The sequence below is a fragment of the Stegastes partitus genome, unplaced genomic scaffold (assembly GCF_000690725.1).
Source record: "Stegastes partitus isolate 25-593 unplaced genomic scaffold, Stegastes_partitus-1.0.2 Scaffold270, whole genome shotgun sequence".
NCBI lineage: Eukaryota > Metazoa > Chordata > Actinopteri > Pomacentridae > Stegastes > Stegastes partitus.
The window spans coordinates 144,280-172,267 of NW_007578001.1; the positions used below are offsets into that span (position 1 = coordinate 144,280).

The 27,988-nt window shown below is 41.8% G+C and overlaps 2 protein-coding genes across 3 annotated transcripts; both read right to left on the bottom strand.

The window, feature by feature from the left end:
* Positions 1-2,113: 2,113 nt before the first annotated feature.
* oga (O-GlcNAcase) lies at positions 2,114-15,564 on the bottom strand. Of its 2 annotated transcripts, XM_008282395.1 has the most exons (19): positions 15,038-15,564; positions 14,493-14,544; positions 14,291-14,388; positions 14,024-14,154; positions 13,705-13,876; positions 13,506-13,604; positions 13,112-13,396; positions 12,806-12,964; positions 12,498-12,688; positions 11,910-12,185; positions 11,615-11,818; positions 10,954-11,128; positions 9,292-9,345; positions 7,744-7,829; positions 6,544-6,648; positions 6,054-6,145; positions 5,746-5,938; positions 5,486-5,645; positions 2,114-4,780 (listed from the first exon to the last, which is right to left on the bottom strand). In XM_008282395.1, exons 1-19 carry the CDS (start codon positions 15,201-15,203, stop codon positions 4,644-4,646), a joined length of 2,835 nt encoding a protein of 944 aa, XP_008280617.1. In that variant the 5' UTR covers positions 15,204-15,564; the 3' UTR covers positions 2,114-4,643. The 2 variants fall into 2 exon arrangements, with proteins under 2 accessions (XP_008280617.1, XP_008280618.1); XM_008282396.1 differs by lacking the exon at positions 9,292-9,345.
* A 1,177-nt stretch (positions 15,565-16,741) lies between these two features.
* pprc1 (PPARG related coactivator 1) lies at positions 16,742-27,331 on the bottom strand. Its single transcript, XM_008282397.1, has 14 exons — positions 27,251-27,331; positions 25,024-25,119; positions 24,748-24,897; positions 24,460-24,540; positions 22,329-24,372; positions 21,190-21,243; positions 20,114-20,174; positions 19,772-19,839; positions 18,809-19,532; positions 18,497-18,700; positions 18,306-18,378; positions 18,090-18,211; positions 17,636-17,787; positions 16,742-17,220 (listed from the first exon to the last, which is right to left on the bottom strand). The coding sequence occupies exons 1-14, from the start codon at positions 27,329-27,331 to the stop codon at positions 17,120-17,122; spliced, it is 4,011 nt and encodes a 1,336-aa protein (XP_008280619.1). The 3' UTR covers positions 16,742-17,119.
* Between the last annotated feature and the right edge of the window lie 657 nt (positions 27,332-27,988).

A 27,988-nucleotide genomic window follows, 5' to 3' on the forward strand; every position in this document is an offset into this window, starting at 1 on the left:
GGAGTTTAGAAACTGTCCAGGCTTGAATTCAGAAAACATATCTCATGTATATTTCAGTCTCACATCATACAGAGATTTATAGACAATAAGCAGTTCAATTTTAGCAGCAGCATTTTAAATGAGTTGCATATATCTAACGGTCTCATTAGGGAGGCCAGTAAGGAGTGCATTTCAGCAGTTCAGTCTCCAAGTAATATGTTTTTCTGAGTGTTGTTTGAATATAAAGTTTCTCAGTTTGTTTTAAAGGCTCCAGAATAAGGATTTTGTTCCAGCTTTGATGTGGCAACTAAAATTGAGATAATCCTCAATGGTTACACTGAGATTCTTGACCTGAATGCAAGGTCAGATTCAAGGTAAGCACTGAGCAGCAGCTTTATCCAGATTCCTTTTTGTGTTTATTACAATATTCTATTATTTTATTATGGTGCAATACATTTTCATAACGGCTTTTTCTTATGCTGCAGCTAATTCCAACAGCTGCTAAACCACCTTCGTTGTTCTGTAATAATAGCAATAAAGCTCTGTTTTATTTATTAGAATGATTTCAATCTGGTCTTTATTTAGTTGGAGGAAATGTTGTTTACAATTATTACAAAGTTAACAGTATTGCCAAAAATCATCAAGGATCATTACAAAATGATGTGAGAAAATGAAAATGAAAAAAGAAAAAAACAACAACACAGTTTAATTAAGAGTAATAAAGAAAATGATAAAGATGATAGAAAGAAGAAAGGATTGGGGAAAAAATTAGGAAAAAACCCCCAGTAAATATGTGTTGTGTATCTGTGTGTGCCATATGTGTGAAAGGCTGTGTGGAGATTATTGTTATATTCTGTGGTATTTTAAATATGTGTCCTTGAGCGTACTGTGCAGCTCAGTTTGCTGTGTTCCTCTCTCCCTGCTTTTCACAGTTGTTTGGGATTAACAAGTCAAGCGTTGAAATATTCCTGTTTCAGGTCATGAAACGAGGTATTGCTTCTCTGTCTCCACCTCACGTTTTGCACAGCGACCACAGACTCTGTCCTATGTTGACAAGACTTCTTGTTTCATCCTTAGTTTGTGGTCACGGAGTCTGTATTTGTTCAGGATCTGTCTCTGCTTTGTATCTCTGACAGCAAAGAGCCCATTTCTGTTCTGCCAATTTATATTCATGGTTGAGGGCCAGATAGCAGTGAGATTTGTTTTGGTTGGATTCAGTGTTCCAGATAAGTATCTTTTGTGAATGTAAAAATTTCATTGACTCTAATTAGTGGTTGGAGAGCAGCGCTGGTCTGAAGTTGATCAGTGTTGGGTGTTATCTGATCAGAGAACCTCAGGCTGACAGAAGGGACTTTTTGTTGGAGGTTCAGCTCCTGGGTTTGTAGTGTTTGAAATCTCTGAAATGTCTTGGAGGCTCAATTTGAGATGTTATCACAATTTAAGTGCTTTTTTAAAATTAATGTTAACCATCAGCGGATCTAATTCTGTGCTGCATGCTTTGGTTGGTGTTTGTCTTTGGATGTTTAATTTGGACCTGCGGCATCCACTTCTATTAAATGTTTGCCCCATTTTGTGTGGTCCAGATGACTGAGTGAAATTTCACCACCATAGAGGCTGATTGGTCAGATTACACCATCATACTCACTACAAGGATTACAGCAAACATCAGATTAGAACAAAATATATGTTCTTCTAGGACTAACCAGCTGTTAACGGAACCAAAAAGTGTATTTTAAACACACCTTCACAAACAACGGCATTCAGATTTTAGATGTACATTTAACTCAAGAACAGGAAAAACAGGCTCTCTCCAAGCAGCAAGTGTACATCAGTGTTGTTGCATAGTATGTATACGACAGGAATCTCATGTTTCAACAGTTTTCTGTAATCTAATGGCGTGTTTCAGGATCATCACAACACTTTGCAAAAACCCTAACAGGGCTATTCAACCAAGGTTCATGTCTTTTATGGTAGCAGTGCCATTTAAAGGTGGAAATCATTCAATATTTGTTTCGGTGTGGCCATTATCTTTCATAATAGAAACTGAAAAAGCTCATTTTTCCACTAGTAATTTAGGCAGAAATCTCCACTTTTCAGTTCAGACATGCAACACAAAAGGACACAAAACGACACAGTCACTTAGTAGGATTTATTAGTTTTTCATTTTATGTATCTTACATACAAATTTTACAATGGTAAACTGTCACTTAAATGACGACCCCTCCCTCCCTCCCTCCCCCAAACCCTAAACTCAAAATGTACAATTGGAGCCCTTTCTCTCAGTCACAGCCCATTTTTATTCAAACCTGGTTGGCAGAGGAGAAAGCTCGAGCATCGACAAACTGCGAAATGAACCATTTAAAACGAGTGTGAAAGTTGAGCTGCCATTCCGGTTAACAAATAGCAGATCTGTTGGTGAGTTTCACACCTTGCTGACAGGTAGGACGGCTGTACAGGACAGGGGGTTGTAACAAGGCCGGCGTCTCGTTTGCCTGGAAGTAAAACTCGACGCGAGCACAGTTTCGAAAAAAGATATACAAAATAATAACACTTTATGACTGACAGTGTTTACAGACTGTCTAAGTACAACAGTATTATGCTCATAGTGGTGAGTGGCATGCTTCTTCCCTCTATGTAGCATCAGATGAGGTTATTCTAACGTCCACCACAGCAAATCCAATACACCTCGTGCACATTATGAATGTACAGTTTCAAGACATCACATTGGCAGGCAGCTACTGAAGAGCAACTGATGATCCTCGAGTAACCAACAGAACACTCCTATTTATAATCAAAGTGCATTTTTAAATTAACTATATAGATTTACAAAAACAAGATGGGAAATGCGTCAGAATATAAAACATTCGATGGACAGATAGGAAAAAGGCGTACAAATTTTGTGATGCAAACCCTGGCGGCGGCTACGTTGAACGAGGTGCCACTTCAGTGACAGGATTTAACAACCTCAGTGATATTAAAGAGCGTTTGCTGAGGCTCAACTGAGAATACATTCATTTGTATGCAACGTGGAAACAATGCAGGGAGGGACGACAGATGTAAAATCGATTATTCAGGATTACCGATGACTTGTTGACACAGTACATCTGAAGCTGCAGACAAAGTTCACTGTTCATTTACAAGTCAGGCTTTAAATTAGTGGTTATGAGGAACCGAGGAGTTTTATGACAGTGGGAGGTTGATGTTCTCGCATTTTTTGAATTGTTTACCATTTTAATTAATGCGACTGCAGCCTAAAAATTTTTTCTATAGCAGGTCAGAATATTTTGGTCCCACTGGCTACTGCTATAGGAAGTGTTGTGTTTTAGCTTTCATGCTTCCAAAAAGAAACTAAGTAAATGTGACATCTTAACTATATAAACGATTGGAAAGAAACTTATGAAAGAGAAAACTTAAAATTTCCATTACATTTAGTAAATACATCATTTTACACAACTTAAAAAGTATGATATGAGCTTTTGAGTCAGTCAGCTTAGGTTGCTGGGCTGGAGTTGGGGATCCGGTTGGGCAAGAATAAGCCATGTGACTGTCAGTGCTTCTCTGGAAACTAAGCAACAACAAGGCCGATGTACAAAATCACCCATCATTAGCTGCGTGTGACCGACACAGGCTAGAAAAGCTGGACACAGATGACAACAGGGTCTGCGATATAAACCTAAAATCCAAAGGCAATGAACCAAAAAGGCAATAGGAAGGAGAAATAAGCAAAAAGCAAAAAAAAGAAAAAAGAAAGCAGAAATAGGCTGAGAACCATGTTTGTAAACTCCTGGAAGCTTTTCTATTGCTTTCCAAATGTCTACGACTACTTGAACAGAAATTCAGAGGACCTCCTGGTTGAGTTTTTAACAACTCTCACTGATTTCTTTGTCTTTGCTGGTCTGTAGCAATATTCTAATCGGGGTTTCGCAAACCTCAAACGCTACAATTGTCCACCCTTCACGTGCACAAACAGCATTTCACAACAACTTTGTTAGAAGCACGCCACTTAAAAAGGCCTCTATCTCCAAGTCTATTGTGGAGCGATTGAAAATACCAAAATGTGACGATGAAAGGCAAACTCTCATATAGCACCTCACGTCCTGTGTAAAGGTGTCCCACTTATGTCAACATCTACGGGTTTTTTTTCACTATGTCACAGCTGGGAAAGCAGGACGTGGGGGTAGTAAGACACTACCTGAGATATGGGCCACCCTCATTTCACAGCTCTGCCTCCATTTCAGATACAGACACTCTGCGTTAGGGCATGCGGGTAATATCCATGTAATGGCTACTGGATTAAATCAGAAAAAAGGCCCATGGAGTTACTCCTTTCTCCTGGAGGTATATAAACAGTGGGACCCTAGAAATCAATGCTCAAGTGCCACACTTCCATGTTACTGCCTGGAGCGACTACAGATCACTCCTCAGATCTTTTAGCTTCGGATCTGTTGAATCCAACAGAGCTGTAACATCTAAGGGCAGCACAGGGAATCTGTGTGCGACTGCTGTGCTTCTGTACACAAATCCTAAAAAAAAAGGTGTCCCGGGGCGAGCCCAGATGGTAATGTAGTATAAAATCATCATGAACGTTGTTCTCATGAGGGTAGCAAACATGTTAGAGCTGTGTCGACTTGCTCTTTGTCTGTTAAAGGTAGCACAACGTTTCTTCAAAGGCTGCGTCCCATAATGATGACATCTTTGGGGAAGCCCTCCATTTTGGCCACTTCGAAGCATCCCAGCTTACTATAGAAGTCCAACATTCGCTTATCAGTCTGACGAACCTTACAGAATGCACCATGGGACCCTGACAGAGGACGACAACACAGAAATAAGTCAGTAAACAAAATCCCAATCACCATGGCCCATTAGAATGTCAAACTAATGATAATCCACCACTGTGTCCCTGATAAAAGCTAGTAATGAACTGGACCACTTGTAAAATAAACAATAAACAAGGAATTAAAACAAAAACAACAACACTATAATACAAACAAAAACTCAACACAGGTTCCTAATCAGAAGGATGCATTCTACCTTACAGGGACAAACTATGTCAGATGAGCACTCAACTCACAATTATGCTTGTTGTTTTGGACTTTGTGCTCACTTTGACATAACGTCTAGATAAGATAAATGGGTCTGCATGTTGAAAAACAGGCCACGATGATGTCTGTCAATATACGTGTACTAATTTTAGGCCTGGATTTTCATTTAGACATCATTCTGCATGTGACATCATTCATCCATCCCCTCCTCCTATTCTGCTGTAGTCAATCAGCTGTCCCGTCACTAAAACCTAAAAAAAAATCATCTAAACAGCTGTTCGTCTATTAAAAATATAAATGGATAGATGTGAAATGCATATTCCATCAGATAAACTATTTATTTTACTAATCTTAACTTAATCTGATCTGATCTTAACTAATAATCTGAATGAACCCAAGAATTATTTTATGTGGCAACTACAACGTGGGGTCTGAAGGTATAACTAAAGATAACCACCACCTACCATTGGCCTTAATAGAAGATAATAGACATCCCATCATGCTTTTGGCCACACTGGGGTCAGTGACTTTGGCGTGAATGTCAACCTTGATGAGAGAAGGGAAGTTGGAGAGGAAAGAGTCTGGAAGACCCTCCTCCTCCTCATGGAAACTCAGCATCATTTTCTGCAGGGAAACGGAGAGATTGTAAATTACATTCAACGACAGCAGACAAAGATCAATACCCGATACAGGTGACGGTAAAAAAGGTGGATTAAGATCGTACCTCAGCCTCTGTGAGGTCCTTCTCACAGTCCGGTTTGTGGTATTTCTCTTGCATGAAGGGAATCCAGTTCAACTTGCACTTCTTGACGAAGGGTTTAACGTCAACCGTCCCAAGAGCATAACCGCAGATCCCTTCATCATCCTCGAGCACAAACCCATAGTCTGAACTCAGTGTCAGGAGACCTCCTACTAATCTGTGAACAAACAGTGAGGAATTTGTCATGTCGGTTTGTACTGCAGGGTAAAAAAAACATACAGTCCAGGTTTTAGTCAGGGCTGATTGTACACAAACACATCTCAATATTTTACCTGTCTCCTATGAGGTCAGGATCATCATCAGAGAACGGTGCATCCTCCATTCCCTCACAGTACATTTCTTTACATATTTTATAAACTGAAGGCTGTAAACAGAGACAGATATAGTGGATGAGTTGACATACTCAGAATAACCTGACTGATTATAGCACACCAGCCAAAGCCAGGCTCAGGAAAAATGCCACAAAGAACATCAGTGGGCTTAAGGACATTTTGTATCTATGATGCTGCCTTTACGTTTATCTTTAGTGTAACAGCAGACAAGCACATAGTCGGCAAATTGTTGGGAACACTACAGTAGCATCTGGCCAAAATAATTGTTTTGAACAGGCTCTTAGAATGTTTGTAGTTTAACATCATTTAATGCTAAAAAAAAAAACAACAACTGTTGGATGAGAAACTTGTTTTTTTTTTTTCTTTAACAAAAAATATTTAAACATTGTAGTGTTCAGTCGGGCTGCATGACTTAAATCAAGCTTCTTACCTCATCTTTGGGAAAGTACGGCCTTATGGAATAGATTTTGGAGGTTGGCATTGAAGGTGGAGGTTGGTAGAAAAGATCGTTTGCCCCATCTATTGGCAACAATCTCTGTGGGTATCAAAACAAACAGGGTCAGTTTCACTTAAAAAAAAGATAGTGTGCTGCTTTGGCTGAGTGCCTCGCTGTGCATTTGCTAAGTTGAGCCACTATCAACCCAAAAGGAACCACAGAAGACAGCAAAAGTGCTTTGGATTGACAAATACTCAAAAAAAACATCCAAAACTATAAACTGGTGCTCCTTGTTGATTTGATAGTGGACAACAAGAGCAAACACACCTTTCTCATTTTTGCTAAAGGAACATAGCGCAACAAACGCACATATTTGCTTTTCACATATCATAAAACAAGGGTGGTATTTTGGTCTGAATAAGGTTTTACTGGCTGAAGGAGATGCTACTTTCCCTTTTAGTAAGGCATCGCAATATTTCGCTGCGCAGGACCCTCCTGTTGAGAAAAATAATGATGCTGGCGCAGAAAGACAGAGAGAACTCCAGGAAAAAAACCAAAGAGGCAAATTAAATGTGAGATAACTGAGTTACTCAATAGCACATCAGTTGCTATAATGAGTCTTGATTTCAAACACTGTTTTGGACTGGACAGGTGCGTTTGATCATGGAGTTTTCCCATTTGCATACATGCTTGCGTTCTCGCGGGCGCTGCGATGCTTTTGCGTGCGCTTGCAAAGGGTTGGCTTGGTAATTTGTGCGCTGTGCTTCCCTGCAAAGAAATGAGATGTCATGAAAATAAAAACCTAGCCATGCTCGCTTGCGCCGCGTGCGCCAGGGAAAAGCAGCATCTCCTTGAGCAGTTGCTGAAAGAAACTAAAATTCATCAAACAGGAAATGCCGTGCCAAACGCTGGCTGCAACCTCTTCTGTCAGGACGGGCTGCAGGTCACCCATTCCCCCCACACAGACTGACAATATCCCAGAAAGTGACAGAAGGACACAAGCTTCTTTGGAGAGCAAGTGAAGGGGATGGAACCTGGACGTTATAAAGCCTGACCAGTTCCAATCAGCTCACCTTCGACAGACCAAACCCCTTCATACCTACGCACATATTACCATAGTCTTCTTTGCTCACAGCACTCTTTTTTTTTTTTTTTTTTTCCATTTGATTGCTGTAAATTCAGTGCATTAGATACCTGGAACTCTCCTGCTAGACCTCCCCTAAAGGCCCAGGGTTCTTGGTCTCCTCTAAGGAATTGTGCTGAGGACTGACTACGACACCCTGTTAGGAGCAGAGCCAAGCGGAGATTGTTACCACAGGATGGGGCTCTCTGACACAGATGAAGGGAGTGGGGGGATGGGAATGAAGGGGGGTCATATGTATCTAATAGCATAATCAATATAAATAAATTAATTTTGTTTTTTTCATTAAAACGTAAAAGGACCTAATTTGGAATAGATAAACTATATTCAGAGGAAATATTTTAGGATAAAATGGGGCTCAAGCACCTAAAGCTTATGTTTGCAAAAAGGATTTTAGGTGCAGACATAAATTCTTCCTAAAACGTCACGAGTTCTGCACCTTTTTAAATGCTGTGCCAGAACAACGTTAACAATCAGATCTACATGATGTGGTATGCAGGTCTTAAACACCTAAAGGAGTTACTTTGTGCAGTTCTTGCATCCTTAGTCTAAGCGTAACCCTCAATTGGAAAGCTGACGGACTTAATAAATATTACACGGACCATCAGACCCAAAACCCACGCTATCTATAGACAACAAAAGTAAGCTTTAGTTGCCGTCACCCCACTGTTCTTAGCACCCCGTGTGAAGTCACATTCTCATCTTATCTGCCTTGTCACATGACGGGGAAGCATGAGTCATTCAAAACCAGGAAGACAGAAGTAGTACGAGCATTCCCTGAGTTAAAGGGCCTCTCAGCTCACTATTAAAAGCCACAATCAAGACAGACCAAAGATGAAATACACCGCAGGGACAAAGCACTATATATCTAAAGCACACAGGGCTCTTAGAGTGTAGTAGCGTTGCTGCTAACAAAGTCTAACTCTGGTTGACGAGAAGCCCTGTCATGTGACCAGACAAATGCAGCGCGCGTGCAGGACATCTAACACTGCTTTACATATGAACCTCACTCTGATACCTAAAACAATTCCTTTGATGGGCTGACACAACACAGCACACAGATGCACCCACGGGAAGGAACTCTGAAATTGGCTACTTGGATTACAAACCACACAATGGACAAAAGATTGATCTCTTAGTGGATTACTTCCACCTGAATTACCGATTCAGACTGCATTGTCTTAATACAATGACAATTGTGCAAAAAGCATGAACACTCGATTCTGCCATTGTGTATGCGAGCCCACATGTCGCACTCAGAAATTGCCCCGAGTAGGATGAATTTCATGTGGTGCAATAAATTTCAAAGCCAAGTGTAAATTCCCTTGAGTAGGTGCATCAGGCTGCTCTGAGCCATTTCTATAGGCCTACTGACAGAAACAAAAAAATAAGTTAGAGAGATGCTGCCAAAGAGAGAAATTTGGGAGTTAACACTTAGAATTCAAACTCAAATCGCTGCGCAAAATGTGACTTCATCCGGAGGGCTGCTTCCTTTTCCTCCAAATCAGTCTTACATTTGTAAATTTAGTTTAAGAAAAAAATTACATAAATCCATTTGACACATGAACAAAGGAAAGAGACAACGCCTGCACTGTGCATACATCGGCCACTGTCGATCCAATAGCAGTAGAAACTTGTACTGTGGATTCTTCCATCTGTACATAGTGAAGGGAGAAACAGTAGAAAATAGTTATTAGTAAGTGTTCTCAGTACAATAACCAGGGAGGTTGTGACTAAGTGCCGGCTGCACAGCATCTATCGAGGGGAAAACATGGGGACTAATGAAAAACCCTGCTAATAGCAACAGCAGAAGCCAACATTATTTAATGACACTGCAGTTATTAGGAATATTGAAAAATAACAACACTTCTGACGCATTTATTTTCTCAGTGATACTGGAGTGTTTAAGAGCATCTACTGATGCATCAAGTCAGAAGTGTGTATTTTTGATGTGGTTTTGCCAGTGTGGGTATGCTGCCTGCTGTGTACTGTGGGCCAGAGACCTCAGCTTTACCATATAGCCGGACAGGACAGAAACCTGTGAATGAAATTGGGTTACAGGGAGTAACCTACAGGCCATGCTGGTGCTTCAGACTATTCAAAAGAATACTCCATAAAAGATGGAGATGTTATCACAATGCTGAATGTCACTCAAACTGTATCACAGCGAGCCATCTGAAAGACTGAGAGAAATATGAGGTGAAGGGAGAGAGAGAGAGAGAGAGAGAGAGAGAGAGAGAGAGAGAGAGAGAGAGAGAATATCTTTTACAAGATGATGGATCCCACCCTGATTCAGATTGAGCAAATGATTCAGACGGTTAAACCAACAGCCTCATTTTAGAGACTTCTCAGTGAGGCAACACAAAGCTTCCTGTAATATATTCATATGCTTTGTGTCAAAACCAATTGAGCTATTTCTGATTCGTTCTTTGTTTATGCACCAGAATGGCCTTCCACAGTGAGTCAGTCAACTTGCTCTCCAAGCTCGCGTGCGCGCTAGGGCATGGAGGAAGGGGAGGGAGGGGGGATGGGGACTTCCCCCTGGTGCCCATCCCCACAGACGGAGAAATGGAAGCAAGTGTGTCTGTGTGGGAATGCAGCAGTGATGTTACTGGATACACAGCAAGCAGCAGTAACCCTGCTGGGACGCTTTCCACAGAGACCCGGTTTAGGCATCGTCAATATGGGGCTACATGTCATGGAATAAATAGGGAGGATGCTAGCAGTACAAGCGGCATTCAGTCAGACGAAAAAAAAAAAAAAAAAGGAAAATCAACATATGTGAAAGAAAAAAAAAAAAAAAAAGGAAAATCAACATATGTGAAACAAAAGCAATTGATAGAATCATAACTATTGAGAGGTGATGTATTTGACCTGACCGGTGCTTAGCTGATCTATAATAAAACTGACGATATTAACAGCACACTCGCACCCTGTATACAGGTGGTGGCCAAGATCTCTGGGAGCCATACTGCTCTAACTCTTTGATCAGAAATACTACCATCTGCTAAGCAGACTGAGAAGGATGAAATAATTAGAATTTTGCCTCATTAAGCTATGCAGCACTGGACTACAACAGAATCCATGCAGGTAAATAATCACTAATTTAATTCAACTTAATTGTTTTTTGGTTTTTGAAAAATTAATTTTTAGTACTTCTATGTAAGTGTTTGTTTAAGAATTATAAATGTCAGGTTTATCAGGCTTGATGCTATGCTACATCTCTCTAAGAATAAGGGCCCGATGGTTTCCCTCATACATACCTAGCCATTGGACAAAAGACTTGACCATAGAAATGATGCTCTTGATGTCCCAGATGTAAGGGTAGAGGTCGTACAGGATGGTCCGGTTGGCTGTATTAGACAGACGTGTGAACATCTGGATGACTGAGCAGCACATGTCCTCGAACTTCTCTGCCCTTGATTGCCATTCAGCTACCTGCATGCAACACAGTGATTGAACACATACTGTTAAAAACTGGACAAAACTAGATAATCTATTTTTTTGTAATAGGTATTTATGACACAGCAAACATTTTGACTCTTCACGTTCGGAGATGCACAGGTGACACAACACAACCATACTACTGTTTAAATCAAACACCATCACAGAGTTGATATGACATCATTCATTTTATTATTTATACCTGTGCTTTCTGTGAAAATGTCACGTAGGATAAAAACAGATGGCTTATTAAGGGAAGCCGTGGTATACACAAACAAACAGGACACAACACTATGTGGCCTAAGCACACTCCATCTGCTGTCCTAACCGCACCACCCAATGGGCAGTATGGGTAGTACACATCCACCATTTTGTTTCAGCCCTCACACCAGCAAGTGTAGTTAATAATGCACTAGTTTTCACAGATGTACTTCCCTCTCTAAACCTGCTTTGTGCAACCATTTCAGCGTGTTAACCCACCTTTTCACTTTCCTTCCTCTTGCAGTTGACACTAACGACGCTGCTGTTGGCTCTGAGCCAGTTGAACTCCTTCAGCATTTGCATGGCCTTGGGTCCATGTTCATAAGGCAGATAGAAGAGCTCTGCCAGCAAGCTAAGATCTTCAAGTGTGAGAGGCTCTGCTGTGAACAGTGGCTTCTCGTTGGGCCCAGGCACAAACACATCCTGAGGACACAAATCAACAATGTGACTTTGAATTCTAATTTTGTTTTGCCTTCAAATGCAGACATAAGGAGGGAAAAAAAGAGAAACTCACAAATGATGGTGGCACCTGCTTGAGCTGATCATCTGTCTGCATAGGTGCGATATCGCTTCCAGAGTCCTCCTGGATTGACTCTTCTGGGGACTTGGACTCTGCCAGACTCTCCTTGTCTGTATCCATAGGCTTCAGGTCCTCAGCCATCTTGTCGGCTAAGATAGGACCAACGTGCTTCTCCTCTGGGTCAGCTTCTGCTTCGGGCTCTGGCTCATCTAACTTCTCAACTACCATCTCCATGGGCTCCTCATCTGAATCCTTCTTTTCCACCTCCACCTGCACAGAATCAAAGTATGTTTAGAAACATTAAAAGATGTTCTCCTTTCCAGTAAGCAAATGTAAGCATTGTATCAAACCACACAAAAGAAACTCTGAGAAGACAGAGGGATTGAGGGTTGTTCACACTGGCAGTCACGCAATCATTACTTAGCTGTTCAGTTAATCAAGGGCCTGATTAGGAATTTTTACTGTGTAAATAACAATATGTACCTATTAACAGAGAATTTTATGTATTTATTTAAAGAAGCATGCACTACTCATCTGGGTGATTCAATTGCAACTGTCTCTGTTAGTAATAATAAACCTTACCTCCTCTACCTCCTGTGGTCTTTTTGCCAAAGGGTGTGAAAGTGGATCCAGGCAGAGAGGAGGCATCGCTGGAGACATGATGGGCTGCTGGAACACAGTCGTGACTGTTGTGGAGGAGCAAAGAGAGGGGGCAGCCATGGATGATACATCTATGGCTGTGCTTTTGGCACCACTCTGAGGCACCTGTCGGCCTGAAAGAGTAGAGTCTCACTGCATTGTATTCTTCAGTCTGAATATTTAAAGTGTATTCCAAGTGACATTCTTACAAAAACCTTTAAAGTATGATATAATATATGGATTGCTCTTACTGTTGTATTGGTGAGGCACACCAAATTCTCCGAGCCATTCTGTGAGAGCCAGTTTCAGTGCAAGCTGTGGGCTGTACAGCATGTCTGTTTCCAGTTCTTCATCGCTGCCCTCATTCTCCAGCTTGATCTGGATGGACACAGTGCTGTCCTCGCCGTCGGCTGGAAAAGGGTAAGATGAAGACACAAATGCAGAAAGTCACATTAATAAATGACACGTACTACACTACAACATAACCTCATGCAGAAAGATGACATGGTATCCACGTCAGTACATTACAAATTGATATACTTTAGGATGACACTTACTCATAACGACATCCTTGCGCACCCCATTCATGTTTGACTTGTACCAGGTAGCTAGAGTGTGGATCGCTACAAAATTGGATTCAAACTCGCAGTTAGGATTGGTGAGGACTCCCTTCAGTCTGGGGATGAGCTCTGTGGAGCGGCCCTTGTATGGACCCAGGAAAAGCCTCTTCTGGTCATAATCATTGGCATGAATGTTGTCCCAGATTACAGGGGCTCTTCTCAGGATTTTTGACACCTCCTCAATAGACTCCACTGTGATGTCTTTTGACACCACTTTTGGTCCTGCATAACAGACAACATATCCTAATTAACTGTTTTGTCTGACATACAATGACTACCACCGTATCACCAGTATTGGTTTGGTTTTTTGCCAGGATAATGTTTGACTTGCCTGTCCATAGGACTTCAATGCCCGGCAGTAGTTTCTCTCCTACTGTGTGGAGGTAGGGTGACTGAGAGACACTTGGGTAGCAGAATGTTCCACAATACTCTGTGTTGCAAAGCAAAACAGAAAAGAAATAATGAATAAATATGTAGAGCAAACAAGTTTATAAAATGTGCAAAGAATTTAGATATACAATTAAAGGTACCTGTGGGGCAGAATAGGAAAGTTTCGGGCTCTCCCAGGTACTGGTAGATTTCGTTGGTAATAGAAACCTGAGCGTGCGCGAATGAGCTGAACACTTCTTTGTCAGCAGGGCACATGTTGTGGTCAATATCGTCAAAAAGTAAGGCAAATGATTTGCAGCCAAAGTGAGAAACCTGAAGGGGTAAAGATGGGAGGTGGACATTAAATCCAACAAAATGATCAAAACCAGAAATGGTGCATGCTGCATGATACTCTGTAAGGCATACATCAAGGGTTTTAACACAGTATTCACTCTGCCATTTCACAAAATGTTGCAATACCTGATCAAGTTTCCTCTTGAGTGCAGAAACCTCTTTCTGATTAGAGAAGGTGATGTCCAATCCAGGGGAAATGGCATAGATAAACTCTATGCCATGCTCCTTGGCAGCACCAATTAAAGTCATGAGTTGCTCTGAAAGATAGTTGGGGGAAAATCAATCACTTAATAACACATTCTTGTGATTTTAGAAAAACTCCTTTGAAATATACAATTTGCCCTTTAGCTTAGATAACAAGAATCATGCATTTCATCCATTCTGAGTAGGCACCTGCTTCTTCCACTGAATACAGCTCTCTCCAGAACATTCTGTGCTTGTAGTCATCCTTTGGTGCATAAAGGTAAGTATTCAGTCCCCATTTCTGCTGCCTGTGAAAATCAAAGTTGAGGAAAGTTTAAAAAAAATAAAATAAAAATTCAACCATCCTGCTTTTATGTTGTGTGTGTATGCATGCATAAATACTGTATATTACCTTCTGAATAGTTCTTTCCTCTGTTCCATTGTCCATGGTCGACCATAAAAGCCTGCATGAGCAAACAATGCATTCAGTTTCCATGCAGTCTGCAGTGCCGATGATCTACATTTAATGAGCATACTGAGCTGCCACTGTCAACCTGCCCCCTGGTGTGGGCCGAGCTTAGACATGCAATTTGAGCTTGTATCGACTGATACTATTTTCTGTACTAACCAGCTAATGATTTTGTCGACAAATCGCCATCTGAAATTAATTTAGTAGAGGCCAGTGCTGTTTTTTTTTTTTTTTTTTTTAAATTTAGTCTGCCCACAAGAACAGCACAAAACACTGAAATTGCAATGTGACGCCAACAGAAGCAAAATACAGCCCATTTCTGACGGATCTGAAAATGCCATCCAGTTATCCACGAACCACACCATATATATATTTTCCATATAAAATAGCATTAATCACCTTCACGGGCAAAAGAATCGCCGTGCTACTTCTCATTATATACAATTAACAGCTTGATATCGCACATTTAAACACAGACACGACATTACCTTCCACGACTCCGCTGATGAATTTCCTGTGGCCCGTCGGTTCGACTCCAATCGCCGGCTCCTCTACCGGGCCAGGGGCCTCTGCACAAGCCTCTCCGGAGACTGGGCTGGGGCTCGGCTCGCCATCCACTTGCGGAGTCTCCAACGCTTTATCTTTTTGTACCATTCTTCGTAATCTCTCTGGTTTCAAAGTCACCAAAATTCAGTCGAATTCGGAGAGCGGAGAGATATTTCTACACGCGGTTAAGCAGGTAAATTCTCCAAGCAAACCCTGGAGGAAATAAATCGCGTCACTGTCTGTTCGACTGTTAGCTAGCTTACGGTATTAGCGAGTCTTGTTTTTTTCCAGAAAATTTAGCAACTGCTTTCACGGGATGTAAATCGAAATTGCTATCAGGTGGTGCAGAACATCATTTAGGTTGGTTAATATTCAAAGAAATACAAGAAATTGGCTTGTTCTTGCCCGATCATTTTCTCGTCTTTATGGCAGATTTACCCTACTTTTCCGTCGGTTCTTCCTGTTTACACCGAGTGCGCATGCTCACGAGACTAGATCAAACCAGTCAAAACTGGATCTGCGTGACAAAACACCGCAAAGATGTCACCAAGGAGAAGAGATAGATAACATTTGTACTTCGCAACGGTAAAAACAACACGCAGGTAACACTAGAAAATAGATTGTTTCTGTGATTTATTCACCCCAATTGACGGGGAATTATATATTATTTATTTTAAGTCAAACGACGACATTTGGTGTTGAATAAACCACGCAAATTCTGGCACATGACCACTAAAACACTAACAGGACATGACCCAGACTTATTTATTCGTAATTTTTGATAGCATCAATGGTATCAGTGACTTATCGAAAAGCCAGGCTACTAACAGTCCCTTTACTTGCAACAGAAGTTCGGGTTTCTGGCTCCAGTCAGTGGTCGAGTTGGTTATCTCCACAGCTTTGTAACATCTTGAGATTCCAGTCCATATTAGGAATGCAGTTAAGCCCCAACACCACTTTCAAACAGAGGGGAGGTACTCTCCATCTGTTGTGACCCGAGTCTGTGTCAGCAAAACACACATGCTTTGTTCTAAATCAGCAAGGAAATCTAATATATATTGGCACAACTGTATTTTTTTTTACAGTGCACATTAGCAAATGGGAGCTAGTGCATGTTGTAGGAGACTCCTTATTCCTTTGTATGTCTTTTTCATAGCAGACATGTTGACCTCAAGAAAAACATGTTATTGATTGCTTGATAGATGCTTGTGTTCCACTGAAGTGATGCAGAAAAGGCAAGATATTGTAACAGTGAGCCAAATACACCTTTTTTTTTTTATTCAACAGCAGAAATGGCAGTAAAGGGACATCTTTGTTTTATAACGTTAATGAATATATTTCATTTAAGTGAGATAGTTCTAAGTGTTTTGTAAAGCAGCCCACTGGGAAACTTAATGAAACTGAGCCACTGATGATTTTTTTTTTCACCTCTGCTTTCCTTGCTCATGTCAAAACCTATGACCAAAGCACCAAAACCAAACACAGCCGTCATTTATTTTATTATTTAGGCCAGTGGTTTTCTTGTGACATGTCAAAAGGTCTTATGAGAAAGAAGTTAATGACCTAACCTGTTAAAGATGTAACCCAACAAATACAGACAGGCAAGTGAAATTGGAAAGATTACAAAAAAAAAAAAACACAAGATGTTAGTTTTACTTTTTTATTTAGGTTTGTAGTACATTTAAATGTATTACATCCTCTCCCGGTACTTAGGGAGTTATATTCCATCTGTTTTTACCCTTAAAAATGATTCTCTGTCCATACAATTCAAAGTCAATAGTACATTTAAATAAACTTTTAAAAAAATTATTTAATTCCACGTATTCCATTTTTTTGACTTCTTTTCCTACTTTCATTATAAATCTTCACTTCAATAGAAGGTGTTAGCTTGCAGAAACACAAAAAAAAAAAACAAAAAAAAAAAACTAATGCAACAACTAAAAATGTAAAGACAGTGTTGCAGGTGAGGAGCCATCAGTTGGCTCTGAGGTAAACATCAGCTGCTTCCTGCTGCAGGCCTCCTGTTACCTCTTCAGATTCTGCTGGGCCTGCTTCAGTAAAGTGTCGAAGTCTAGTGCATGATACTTGGCTCTCGCAGGCAATGGTTCGTACTCTCTACTCGAATCTGGAATGACAAAGTCAAGATTGCATTAAAATAAAGGCGGAGAGAGAAAACAATGCAACTCCGTTGTGACTCAAGTATTACTACAACGATTAACAAATTAGTGTTCAACCATTAAATTAATCAACATTATTGTGATAATTGATCAAACAGACTGAGTAAACAAATAGAGTAACAAAAAGTCTGAACTGTGATTCCAACTTCTTAAATTTCAATATAAATATATACATTTTTTCTCTATGATGGATTGGATTTATTGCCTGTACTTGCCCAAGTACAAAGGCTTTCAGTCGCATGTAAACTGTGATGAGAACACTATCAGGCTGAACTGCAGGAAGTATTTTAAATCTTCCGCAAACTGCACCAATGCTATTTGAATAGGCCTGCACCACTGTGAGTAAGAGCTACAGGAACCTACCCAAGTCAGCATAGCTGGTCTGGCAGAACTGTCTCCTTCCACCAAAACAGAGATCAAATGGCAGCTCATCAGGCTTGCGTAGCTTGCTTCCATTCTCAATGGCTGTGAATGCATCCTTGGTGTCATAATAAGTCACAAACCCGTAGTTGTCCCTGTGGCAGATAACAAAAAACATCAGGATGTATTCATTTTCAGTTTGACAAAAGGTCTAAAGATGGTATTAAACAAGTCTTCAACACAGTTTTGACATGTAACTTGCTTTTAAAAGAGCAACCTGGGGGTGATACCAGGAAGCCCCAGTTATAAACAAGTCTGAATTTACTTTAGCACTGTAGCTTGGCCTAAGAGGTCATAGATGAGACCAACAAGGTTCAAAGACAGTGCAATTTTCTTATAATAAAACCTTATTACAAAGGAAAATAATGAAGATAATAATAGCTTCGTATGTACTTACCCATGGTCTCTAAAGTGCAGGGTGCATTCCTCAATGTCACCATACAAAGAGAATCGCTCTTTAAGTTCTTTTTGGGTCATTGTTCCTCGAATTCGACCAACATAAACAACTCGGCGCTCCTCCTGACAGAGAGAAAGTATGCAGATATTTCAGTACAATATTTTTGACTTTGGAGAATTATTTCCCTTAAAAAAGTATCAGAGTATATTAACTTACAATGGCTTTCTCCTTGCGTCTTTTCACCTCTTCCACGTTTACACCGTTGCTAGAGCTTGGCCTATATGAGGGACTAAGCAAGAGAAGATGAAACCTTTAGTCATTTTATTAAGGCTTATAATGCATTAGTATTTGTAATGCAAAGTCCACATAATGGTTGCCACCCTCACAAGCAGAATTCATGTACATACCTGTACATTTGTCTGCTTCTGCTCCACTGTTGTCGTCTTGTAGGGGATTGAGAACGCGATCTAGAACGACTCCAAGAGCCAGAACGAGAAGAGGAATAGGAGTACCTCCTCCTCCTGGGAGGGGAACGGGACACAGAGCGAGAGAACCGAGAGGAGGAACGGGATGAGGAGCTGGAACTGCTCTCAGAGTTACGGTGACGAAACCTAAGAAGAAGGAATGCCAGTCAGAAACAAGAAACATCACAACCCAAACAAGCAATGTGAAGCTATTGAATCAACCAGATATTTTAAGAGCAAGAGAGAGACTCAAACCTTTTCTTTGCTGGAGAGCATGATCTAGACCGAGATCTGGAGGAATAGTCTGACTCTGAACAGCTAGACATTGGGCTGGGAGAACGACGGGATCTTCTTTTTCTAGACCGGCCTCCTGTCCTCTCTTTGGGACTGTATCTGGGGCTGGGTGAACGAGAGGAAGCATGTCGACGGTAGGACCTCTCAAGATGCCCTCTCCTGGGGCTCCTGTCTTTGAAAGTGGATTCAGTCTCCTGCCGAGCAGGAGAAGCATCCGGAGTCTCCAGAACAGAGCTACTCTCCATCTCATCATTTGTCCCCAGGGGTACTGTCAGTGGAAAATCTCGTGCTTTGGTTGAAACCGTAGGATTTGTGGTAGACTGCAGAGATGATGCTGGAGCAGCTGGGGGTGTTTGTGTAGTGGTTGCAGCATGCTGCTTGATGGGTTTAATAGTGATAAAAGATTGCTGTTTAACATTCCAGCGCTTGCCTTGCTCTCCTGGCAAAGTTCCTTTGTTGGGGAGGCAGTAGTCATGATCCATGCATGCCAGGTCAGGGGCTACAGTGGCAGCAGCAGGAGTGGGTTTGCTTCTGGACCTGACTGAGGGCAGAGGCCGGGCTTCTATCTGGATCACTTTAGGGGAACTCGACTTGGAGGCCTCAGCAGCCTTGCTTTTCCCTAGTAAGGCCACAGGGGCCAGAGGTTTCCACATGTGGTGAGGAGGCGTTGCTGGGGGGGTCAAAGCTGAAGCAGAGGGGAAGGGACAGTTGCACCACAATTAGGTTGAACCTTCACAATCTTTGATCATGAGTATTTTAGATAACCGTGTCCATAAACGAAACCCAGAAGCATTACAAGGACCAAAAAAAAAAAAAGAACACTTCTGATTTTGGACCTTTATAAACTTAAAAAAGGTTGTGTCATCTCTCTGTTGTTTTAATGATTTAACATAATGGTGTTATCTGGTCAAAATGTTGAATTACCTGCGGTACTGGAGAGGTCATTTGCTCTTACACGCTCCAGAACCGTTTTCTCTGGAACCAATTCAACGCTGCAAAGCAAGCACAGGTGTGTTTTAGTATGTCACTGCTGAATAGTGTAGTTCACACACCTCAGTTGGTCCTCAGACTGAATTCAGACCTGAGAAGGCCATTAGTGTGGCCTGATAATGGCAGGGCTTGCGGTAGGTCTTGGCAAAAGGTATCACCTCCACACACCCACACACCAACACACACATAACAGGTTTCCCTCTCCCAGGCTTTCCTGGGAGAAAATGTTACTCAGTCACTCACACAGAGCAGCTTGAGGGCTGTAGGGTAACTCACCTCGAGTTTCCTACAGCTGCTGCTCTACCAGAGACCTCCGGCACACATTGCTCCTCTTTGGCTGAAGGGAGAAAGGAACAGGGAAGGAATTACATCAGCACAGTAACCAACCGGAGAGAACGGACCCCAGAAGCGAGAAAACTTTTAAGATTGCGTGAAAGAAACTGTCACTGTAATTACAACAAATAATGCATTAGAGCTGGATCAGATTAGTTCTGTACATTTTCCATAGAATTTCAACTATCACTCAGGAGCTACATTTGCATAGTACACAGTAAGGTGGATCAATAACAGTCACAGACAGGAGTCATGGCATGTATAGTTGAACCACTTGTTATGAGTTGGGGCTTGTACGTCTGCCCAAACAAAGACAGCAGGGTGAGAGTTAAATGGATTTGCGGACAGGGCAGAATTCCAGCAGCCGAGCAGACAAGAGCACAAAGCAGCTTCTCTGCCCCCTGCAGCATCCGTTTCAGTAGAGAAAAATCCTGCCATTTTAAACAGTCACAAGAGCCCCACAATCTTTGAACATTTAACACACGTTTCCAGGAGAATCAGATAAGCTTCAAGTTAATCTGAACAACCCAATAATATCTTTGTTCCATAGGTCATACCTGTTGGACTGTTGAACTTTGTGGTGACTCTTATATATGTATACACGCTTAAAATATAAAGAAGCTGTCATCTCACTTCACGGATCGTTTATGCAAATGCACAACGGCGGTGTATTTGTTGTAATTACTATAGCTCGTAAGGTAGGCATTCGCTATTCCTTTAAGAGTTTTTGTCAAAGTCTTTCTTCTCAGTAACCCACTACTGCTAACCAAAGATAGTGCTGCAATGTTGTTTGCTACTTCCCACCATTATGAAACCAAGAAAACTGATACTCTGACTACTTTTAGCTCCGTACTCTACTTTGTGACCTACTAAGCTACTGGCCAGTGCAACCACATCATGGCAGAATTCAGGAATGAAAAACAAATACTTTTGGGTGTGTAACATTTTCAAGCATTTAATAGACAGAGCGCTTCTTCCAGAGAGAATGGATAAAATGAAAAGTGTACTATTGTTATTACCTTGGGTCTCCTCAAACTGCTCCAATAAGCTGGTCAGATCAGCAGCTTCAATACCTAAGCAAAACAAACAAAAAAATATTACGAGTTAAAACACCAAACAATATTAGATTTATTTAAAGTATGAGCATACTTGCTTTCATACACAAATTTCAGTTCAGTGACACTGAAACAGAACAAGAATTGTCACACACAAAACCGACTGGACAAACAGGACACAGGCTCAATTGACCACATGAGCCTGAGGCTATTTTTAGGGTAATTTCACTACCTTTACTTTGAAGTTCTTATCTTGGTCATTTTACAGGCTGACCATACATGCTGTATCTTAGTTTTTCAGAACAGTCTAGACTAACCAGATCAGCCAGACTATTCGATGTGGCAATAAATGCAGTTTTGGATTAGTCTTTATATCAAAATGATTTCATATTATGAATTGATTATGTGTTGACATTCATCTCACTATAGTATGCTGGCATTAGAAATGTCTTTTCTTAATTTTATTGAGGGGAACCATGATGGTGGAATTCTCTTCCCTCCCTCGAAAATGGAAAAAATATGTAATTGCTGCCTAATGGTAATAACTGACATTATATTCACTGAAGTGTTCACATACAGTTGCTGACTTGCAGAGATGACAAACCAGCCAAACGCTTGCATGTGTCTATGCAATGACATGATCATGAGTAATTCAAACCAGACTAATGGGTGCAGAGATGGACAGCTCTATGCAGGTTGCAACAGAGACAAGAAACGAACATTGTCAGAAAGGTCAAGTGGAACAGTTTCATTTGCCACACCTTGCTGCAATAAATACTCGAAGAGCAATTCAACAAGTAAGTGATGTGAATGTGGACTCAAAGAGCATCTGTCAGGCTCTAAGGGTTAAAGTGGTAAAAGGTGTAGGAGGATTATGGCCTCATTGTAATTTTTTACAGTGGCTAGGTATTATTTTACTGCACTATTGGTTTATTTGGTTTCTCATTAGCCAACCACAGGAACAGATTAAATACAGGCTGGAGCTGTAGTCAGCAGTGGTACCAACAAGAATGAATTATTAATTGACTATTTCACTAAATCAATTGTGTACTTACTCCCCCCAGAAAAAAACAAAAAAACAAACAAATCAACAATAAGCTCACCTATTTCACTGGTGAACGCCTCAATCAACTCCTGTGTGGGGTTCTTTGCTCTCTGTGGCGTCACTGTTGTAGTGGGTTTCTCTTTAGTTTCAAGTACAACAGGTTCCTTTGTTAAACTCTTTGAGTCCGAAAGCTCAGTACCATTGGTTGTAGGTTTGGAAGACTTGCTGTCAGATGTGACGGCGTTATTTAGGTAGGTAAGTGTAGCAACCTCAGGCACCTTCTGGGAAACAACAGGGGTCTTCTGGGGGGCACTGGGAGCAGAACAAGTAGCAGCATCTGTAGTGGTTTTAGGAGAGGTCTTAGTGCTCTCTACAGACTTGGAAGAGTCAGACAGTGATTTGGGGACTTCACTGACTCTAGCCTTTCCTTCTGACAATGCAGGGGAACCTTTTCCATCTGCTGAAGACATGAGCTGAGTGGCAGGTTTTAAAGATGCTGGAGACCCAACACTTTGAGGTGCACAATGTACTGCAGGCTGAGCACTGTTGTGGTTTTGTGTGGCTGACTTCATAGAACTAGGGGCAGGACCTGAGGGTTTTTGGGGTGGAGAAAGTTTGGAGGGTTGAGGTGTTTGCTCTGATTTAGGAAGAGCAGTAGTAGCAGCTGAAACTTTACTTGATGAAGCAACCATGTAGGCTGGTGGCACCAACAATGCCTCAGGGGTGGGTGGTGCACACGGTCCCCTCGGCTGCCAGGCAGGTTTCACCTCCTCCTCTTCCTTCTTTGCTGCCTGGGGGTTGGGCCGTCGAGGATCTTTGGGGCTGGGATCAGGCAGGCAGGGAATAGGGGGGAGCTCTTTGGGAAGCTCTGGAAGACTGGGCCACTTAGTGCTGTTGCCGTCCTGTTTTTCCACCGGAGCAGGCTTTTTCTGCTGTCGAAGTCGTCTGTACTCTGCCAGACTGAGTGATTTGGGTTTCGGCTCTGGGACTGTGGGGGCCACAGGAGGGAGGGCCTCACTAACAGGCGATGTCATCTGGGGAGTCGCTGAGCTAGGAGCAGCTGCAGGGCTCTCTGAAGACACAGCGGAGAGGATAGCAGCAGGAGCCGCCGCCGTGTCTTCTCGCTCAACAGGGAGTTTTGGCGTACCATCGGGCTGTTGGGGACTCACTGCTGTTGGTAAACAACTAGACTGACTCTTCTCAGGGATAGCACTTAACGGAGCTGTGTCCTGTCCGGGTGACAGACGTGTGGCAACCTGCACAATATTTTCAGGCAGTAGTGTTGTAGTAGTGGCTTCTGCTTGCGTTTCACTTTGGCATAGATCTTCTTCCTTGGGTTTACCAGGAGATGAAGCTGGAGTTGATTCAAGTGGAACCTTTGGGACTTTAAGTTTCTTCTCTTCTTTTACAGACATTTTTTCAGGCTTTTTGGGCAATTCCTGTGCTTTCTTTCTTGCAGTACCACTCCTAAGGACCCTCCCCTCCACAGGATTAGGTTGGGACTGTTTTTTGCATTTCTTTTTCTTTTTCCTCCGGGAAGGGCTTTTCTCTTTAATCTCCTCCTTCTGTCTCTTAATGATCATCTCATCTTTAACACCTGAACATAGGCCTGTTGTCACTGGAACCTCGCTAACTGTTGCTTCTTCATCATCAACTACTATGTGCTCTGAACAGTCAGAGGCTGCCTCTTCGGCTTCATCTGAAGCTTTCTGCTCATCTTCTGAAGATCGCTCTTTAAGAGGCAGAGAGACTGGGAGATCCATGTTTGGGATGGCCAGGATGGGTTCTCCATTTTCTCCCTGATCCACAACTTCAAGTAATATACCTCCCTCAGGCAGCATCTGTTGTCCCTCCTCATTCTCCACACATATGGCCATACAGTACGGGTGCATATGCCTGACCAAGTCCCCCAGGTTAAGTGAAAGTCCATCTTCACCTTCCTGTTCAAAGGTGACTGGAAGGGGCAAGGTCAGACCTTCCCAGTCTAGCAGGCTACTGTCAGTGCATGAGTCCTGCCCCCCTGGGCTCAGAGTGAGGGAGCCATCTTCCTCCTCCTCTCCATCACTCCTCTGGAGAGAGTCTGGCTGCATCCTCGGGAGGCTCTGCATACACAGACAAATATCCAGTCAAATTCTGAAATCTGTCTGCAGTTAAGGTTTACATGCATAACCACAAGTAAGAAAAGCTACCTTTCCAGTTGATAAAGCTCTTGCATTACATAGTTTGTCTTTCTCTGGAGGGGAACGGGACAGACACAGCAACCTCCTGAGCTGGATAATGTGAGAAAAACAAAAGCACAGCCACATTAATATAATAACATTTAGAAAACTTTATTCAATGGGCATCGCGTATGTTTAGAACCACAGAGGTCTACAGCCTTTCACTTTCCAACCCAAGCTCAAAGACAAGATGGGGGATGTTGAGTGCAGAAATTTGTGAGACACTTTGAGAGTTATGTGTGACAGCTGGGCACTAACCGGAGAGTGTTCCCTGCCCTTCTGACCCGACAGCAGGTCTGAGTCAGGCAGTGTGTCAAACGGGGACAAGTTCTCATCATCTACATTGTCAAGGATCTCCGTCAGGGCGGTTAGCAGCGTGGCTTCACTTTCCTCATCAAGTCCTTTAGTCTAAATAAAGAACAACAAATGAGGTCAAAGTGTGAATGTCAGGCACTGTAAACAAACAAGCGTGCACATTCGATCTCTGACAGGATACCATAGCACTCAAGTTCAACCATGCAAAATTAGCCTTGCCTCTATTGTTGGTGTGTCCTCAAAGATAGAAAGGATTGAGGGGTCTAAGCAGCTTTGAAGGACCTCCAGAGATTCTCCAGGGCTCAGCACAGCAGACTAAAGAGGAAAAAGCACACTTCAGATTATGTTTGGACAAAAACACAAACCTGAAAACATTAATCAGGTAAAAACATAGTGCAAACACAACCAAAAGTGGACAAGCGGCTGTTCCTAAAAACAAAATTGTATGCACAAGTGCAAGGAATCTGACAGCTACCCACTTCTTCAGTCAGATGTGATCATAATACTGTAATAAACAGTAAAAAAGTGTAACTTGTTATCGCAGCATCTTCAATTAATTCAATAAAAACTCTAATGTTTGTAATGCACGACAAGTTGTAATATGGAGAATGGGAATTAAGATTACTCGAGATCAGAGCAAATATCACTGCAATGTTAGAGATGTACCACTGGGCTGCACATCTGTTACAACTGGACTGTTCTGATTTTGATTTATTTCCTGTCTTTCAAAATGAAGTCCAGCTGCCCTTGATTTGTAAACGTCCTACCACCTCTGTTACCAAGAGTCTTTATAGATACAGAAATGTAACATATTTAAAATTAAGTATAATCTTTGCATAAGTTAAACAAAGAAGTAGGTCAAACAAGCTTATTTATTTTTGTGGGTTGTAGCTAAGGATAAGCTTAAGTGAAGCATCTGAAAATGCGAGTCAGACAAGGAAACCCCAGAGGGAAAGGGAGGGCACATGTTTGTAGTTCCAGCCTGAAGAAGACAAAAAAACCCAAATGCTGGAGGCTTTTTTTCCTGAAATACACAAACACTGGAGCATGTGACACCTTTTTTTAAAAACAAGTTATCAACATTTTAACTTTAAAACCAATTCTGAATTTAGCACTTCTGTTTAAGTTCATGAAACAAACATCACATTTCAATTGTGCAGCATGTGATGCAGCCTTAGTAGATGTAAAACTACTCATCAAATTTCACTCATGTACATAACGACATTATCTTCAGCAGGCGACCCCACTATTTAACAGCAAAGATAAGTGACAACTTTGTGCACTTTAATCTCATCACGCAGCAGCCCCTTACAATGGCCCACGTGTTTCTGTCTACATGCACACAGCGCGCAGACATGTTTGATCCTCGCCTCACCCCGTCCAAAAGGGAAGCCACCACGCAGCCCACGTGTTGCACTAAAACAAACCTGAGCAGGGCTCTTATTTCTCCGTCTGTCTCATATTTTAATCTTCACAAACCGAAGTGCAACATTTTATTGTTTATTTGTACTCTAAACGGAACAGCTTCTGGTTTCTAAACTCGACGGAACGATGCGTTTTGAGATTAAATCGATCGCGTCTTCTGCGCATGTGTGAAAGAAAGCCAACATGTGATTCACCACGGCTGAGCCACATGTGGAAATACACACACGTAGGTTTTGAATGAAAACTTGATCCAACAGTGTAAGAAAGGGGTCATCATTCAGTTGTGTGACTGCACTGACTACAGTATTTATATAAATACAAAATAACTTCATTGTTGTGTGCATCATTGAATTGTTGGGACATTACTGCAATGTGCTGGCGTGAAGCCTAAAAACTACACTAATGCAAAACTAATAAATCACCTAATCTACCGTCGAGGAAAAGAATCGCCTCCACAGAGATAATACGACAAAGGTATCTGATCTGCAGCTTGCTTTGTTTGTTGCCACGTGTGTATCAAACAGTACACACAGTACTGTAGCACAAACAGCCCACTGAAGGAGCTCAAAAGTGGTTCGTTGATATGAATTGCACACCTTGTGTACATGCCAGACCAACTAACTATAAAAATACACAACTGTCACGTCACTTGTTTAATCGTCTGTGTTTATTATAAGGTGAGGAAATGTGGCTCGTCCACTCCAGCAGCCGGCCAACCAGGCTCCATTGAGTCACGAGCGAGCATTTACTAACAGATACAAACCCATTTACAATAAAGCACTGTGTGTTATTCATTAAACATGCTACAAGACGGTTATCAAGCTGTATTCAGCACAAACCCACAAGTACTTTTTGAATAAGTTTTACTAGGAATACTACGGTTGCTATCCACGTGTCACTTTTCCATGCGCAGTGTGTGGCTCGTACAGACAACACGCGTAGTTTGTCCTCTAAAAACACACTAAAACTACTAACAGCGGGGTTACATGTTGGGAAATAAAGTGCAGAAGGTATCCTTTACCTCGTCTAGTGTATCCATGGCGAAAAATTCCATATTGCACGCAGTTAAAATCTCCTCGCCTGCTCCCCACCGCGCCGCCATCTTACGGTCTACTCCCTACCGGCCCAGCGTCGGAATGAAAAGTAATGAAGCACGCCGGCACGAAACACGTGGTCCAACCTTCCCGGCAAAATGACGCAAAGTGACGCTGCGGGGTCAGACGTTGCGTCCTTACGTATTTTTGTAGTTCTATTCGCCACGAGTTCTCGGGTAGACGAGTTGAACGAGTTCGACACAGTTTCAGATTTAACAAATGGAGCGTTTTCTCCAGTGTGTATGTTCTTGTAGGGAAAAACCGAGGTAAGGAGCCCCCGCCATGATACCCCTCGACGAAATGCTAAACTCAATTTTGTTGCCTTGGTACTTGTACTCAGTACTATGAAAATAAAGTTGAATTCATTCTCGGTGTAACCTAATCTAACGTTATGCATAAGTAACACGTTTGTCTTGTCAGGTAAGATTCCCTGTAGGAGCTTCTTCCCCTTCTCAATATACTACATTTAGTTTTATAATAACTAAGTTGTTATCCTTTATGATTCAGTTGCCCTCTAAATTAGTTTACTGAAGCATACTTCTTGTGTACATATTATACTAATATTGTGTACATATGGTACTGATATTCAAAATATTTGTAGTTTTAAAGAACACAGTTTTCAAGTAGGGTGTGTGACCCTGGTTTACGCTTCTCTTTACTCTTTA

Coding starts and splice junctions, on each gene's coding strand:
- oga (XM_008282395.1), bottom strand. CDS start 15,203: ATGGTACAAAAAGATAAAGCGTTGGAGACTCCGCAAGTGGATGGCGAG. Junction 14,545..15,037: donor CATCAGCGGAGTCGTGGAAG/GTAATGTCGTGT, acceptor TTGCTCATGCAG/GCTTTTATGGTCGACCATGG. Junction 4,781..5,485: donor ATCTTCTATTAAGGCCAATG/GTAGGTGGTGGT, acceptor GTCCTCTGTCAG/GGTCCCATGGTGCATTCTGT.
- pprc1 (XM_008282397.1), bottom strand. CDS start 27,331: ATGGCGGCGCGGTGGGGAGCAGGCGAGGAGATTTTAACTGCGTGCAAT. Junction 25,120..27,250: donor CCATGGATACACTAGACGAG/GTAAAGGATACC, acceptor TTTCCTCTTTAG/TCTGCTGTGCTGAGCCCTGG. Junction 18,701..18,808: donor TGCTCTCCAGCAAAGAAAAG/GTTTGAGTCTCT, acceptor CCTTCTTCTTAG/GTTTCGTCACCGTAACTCTG.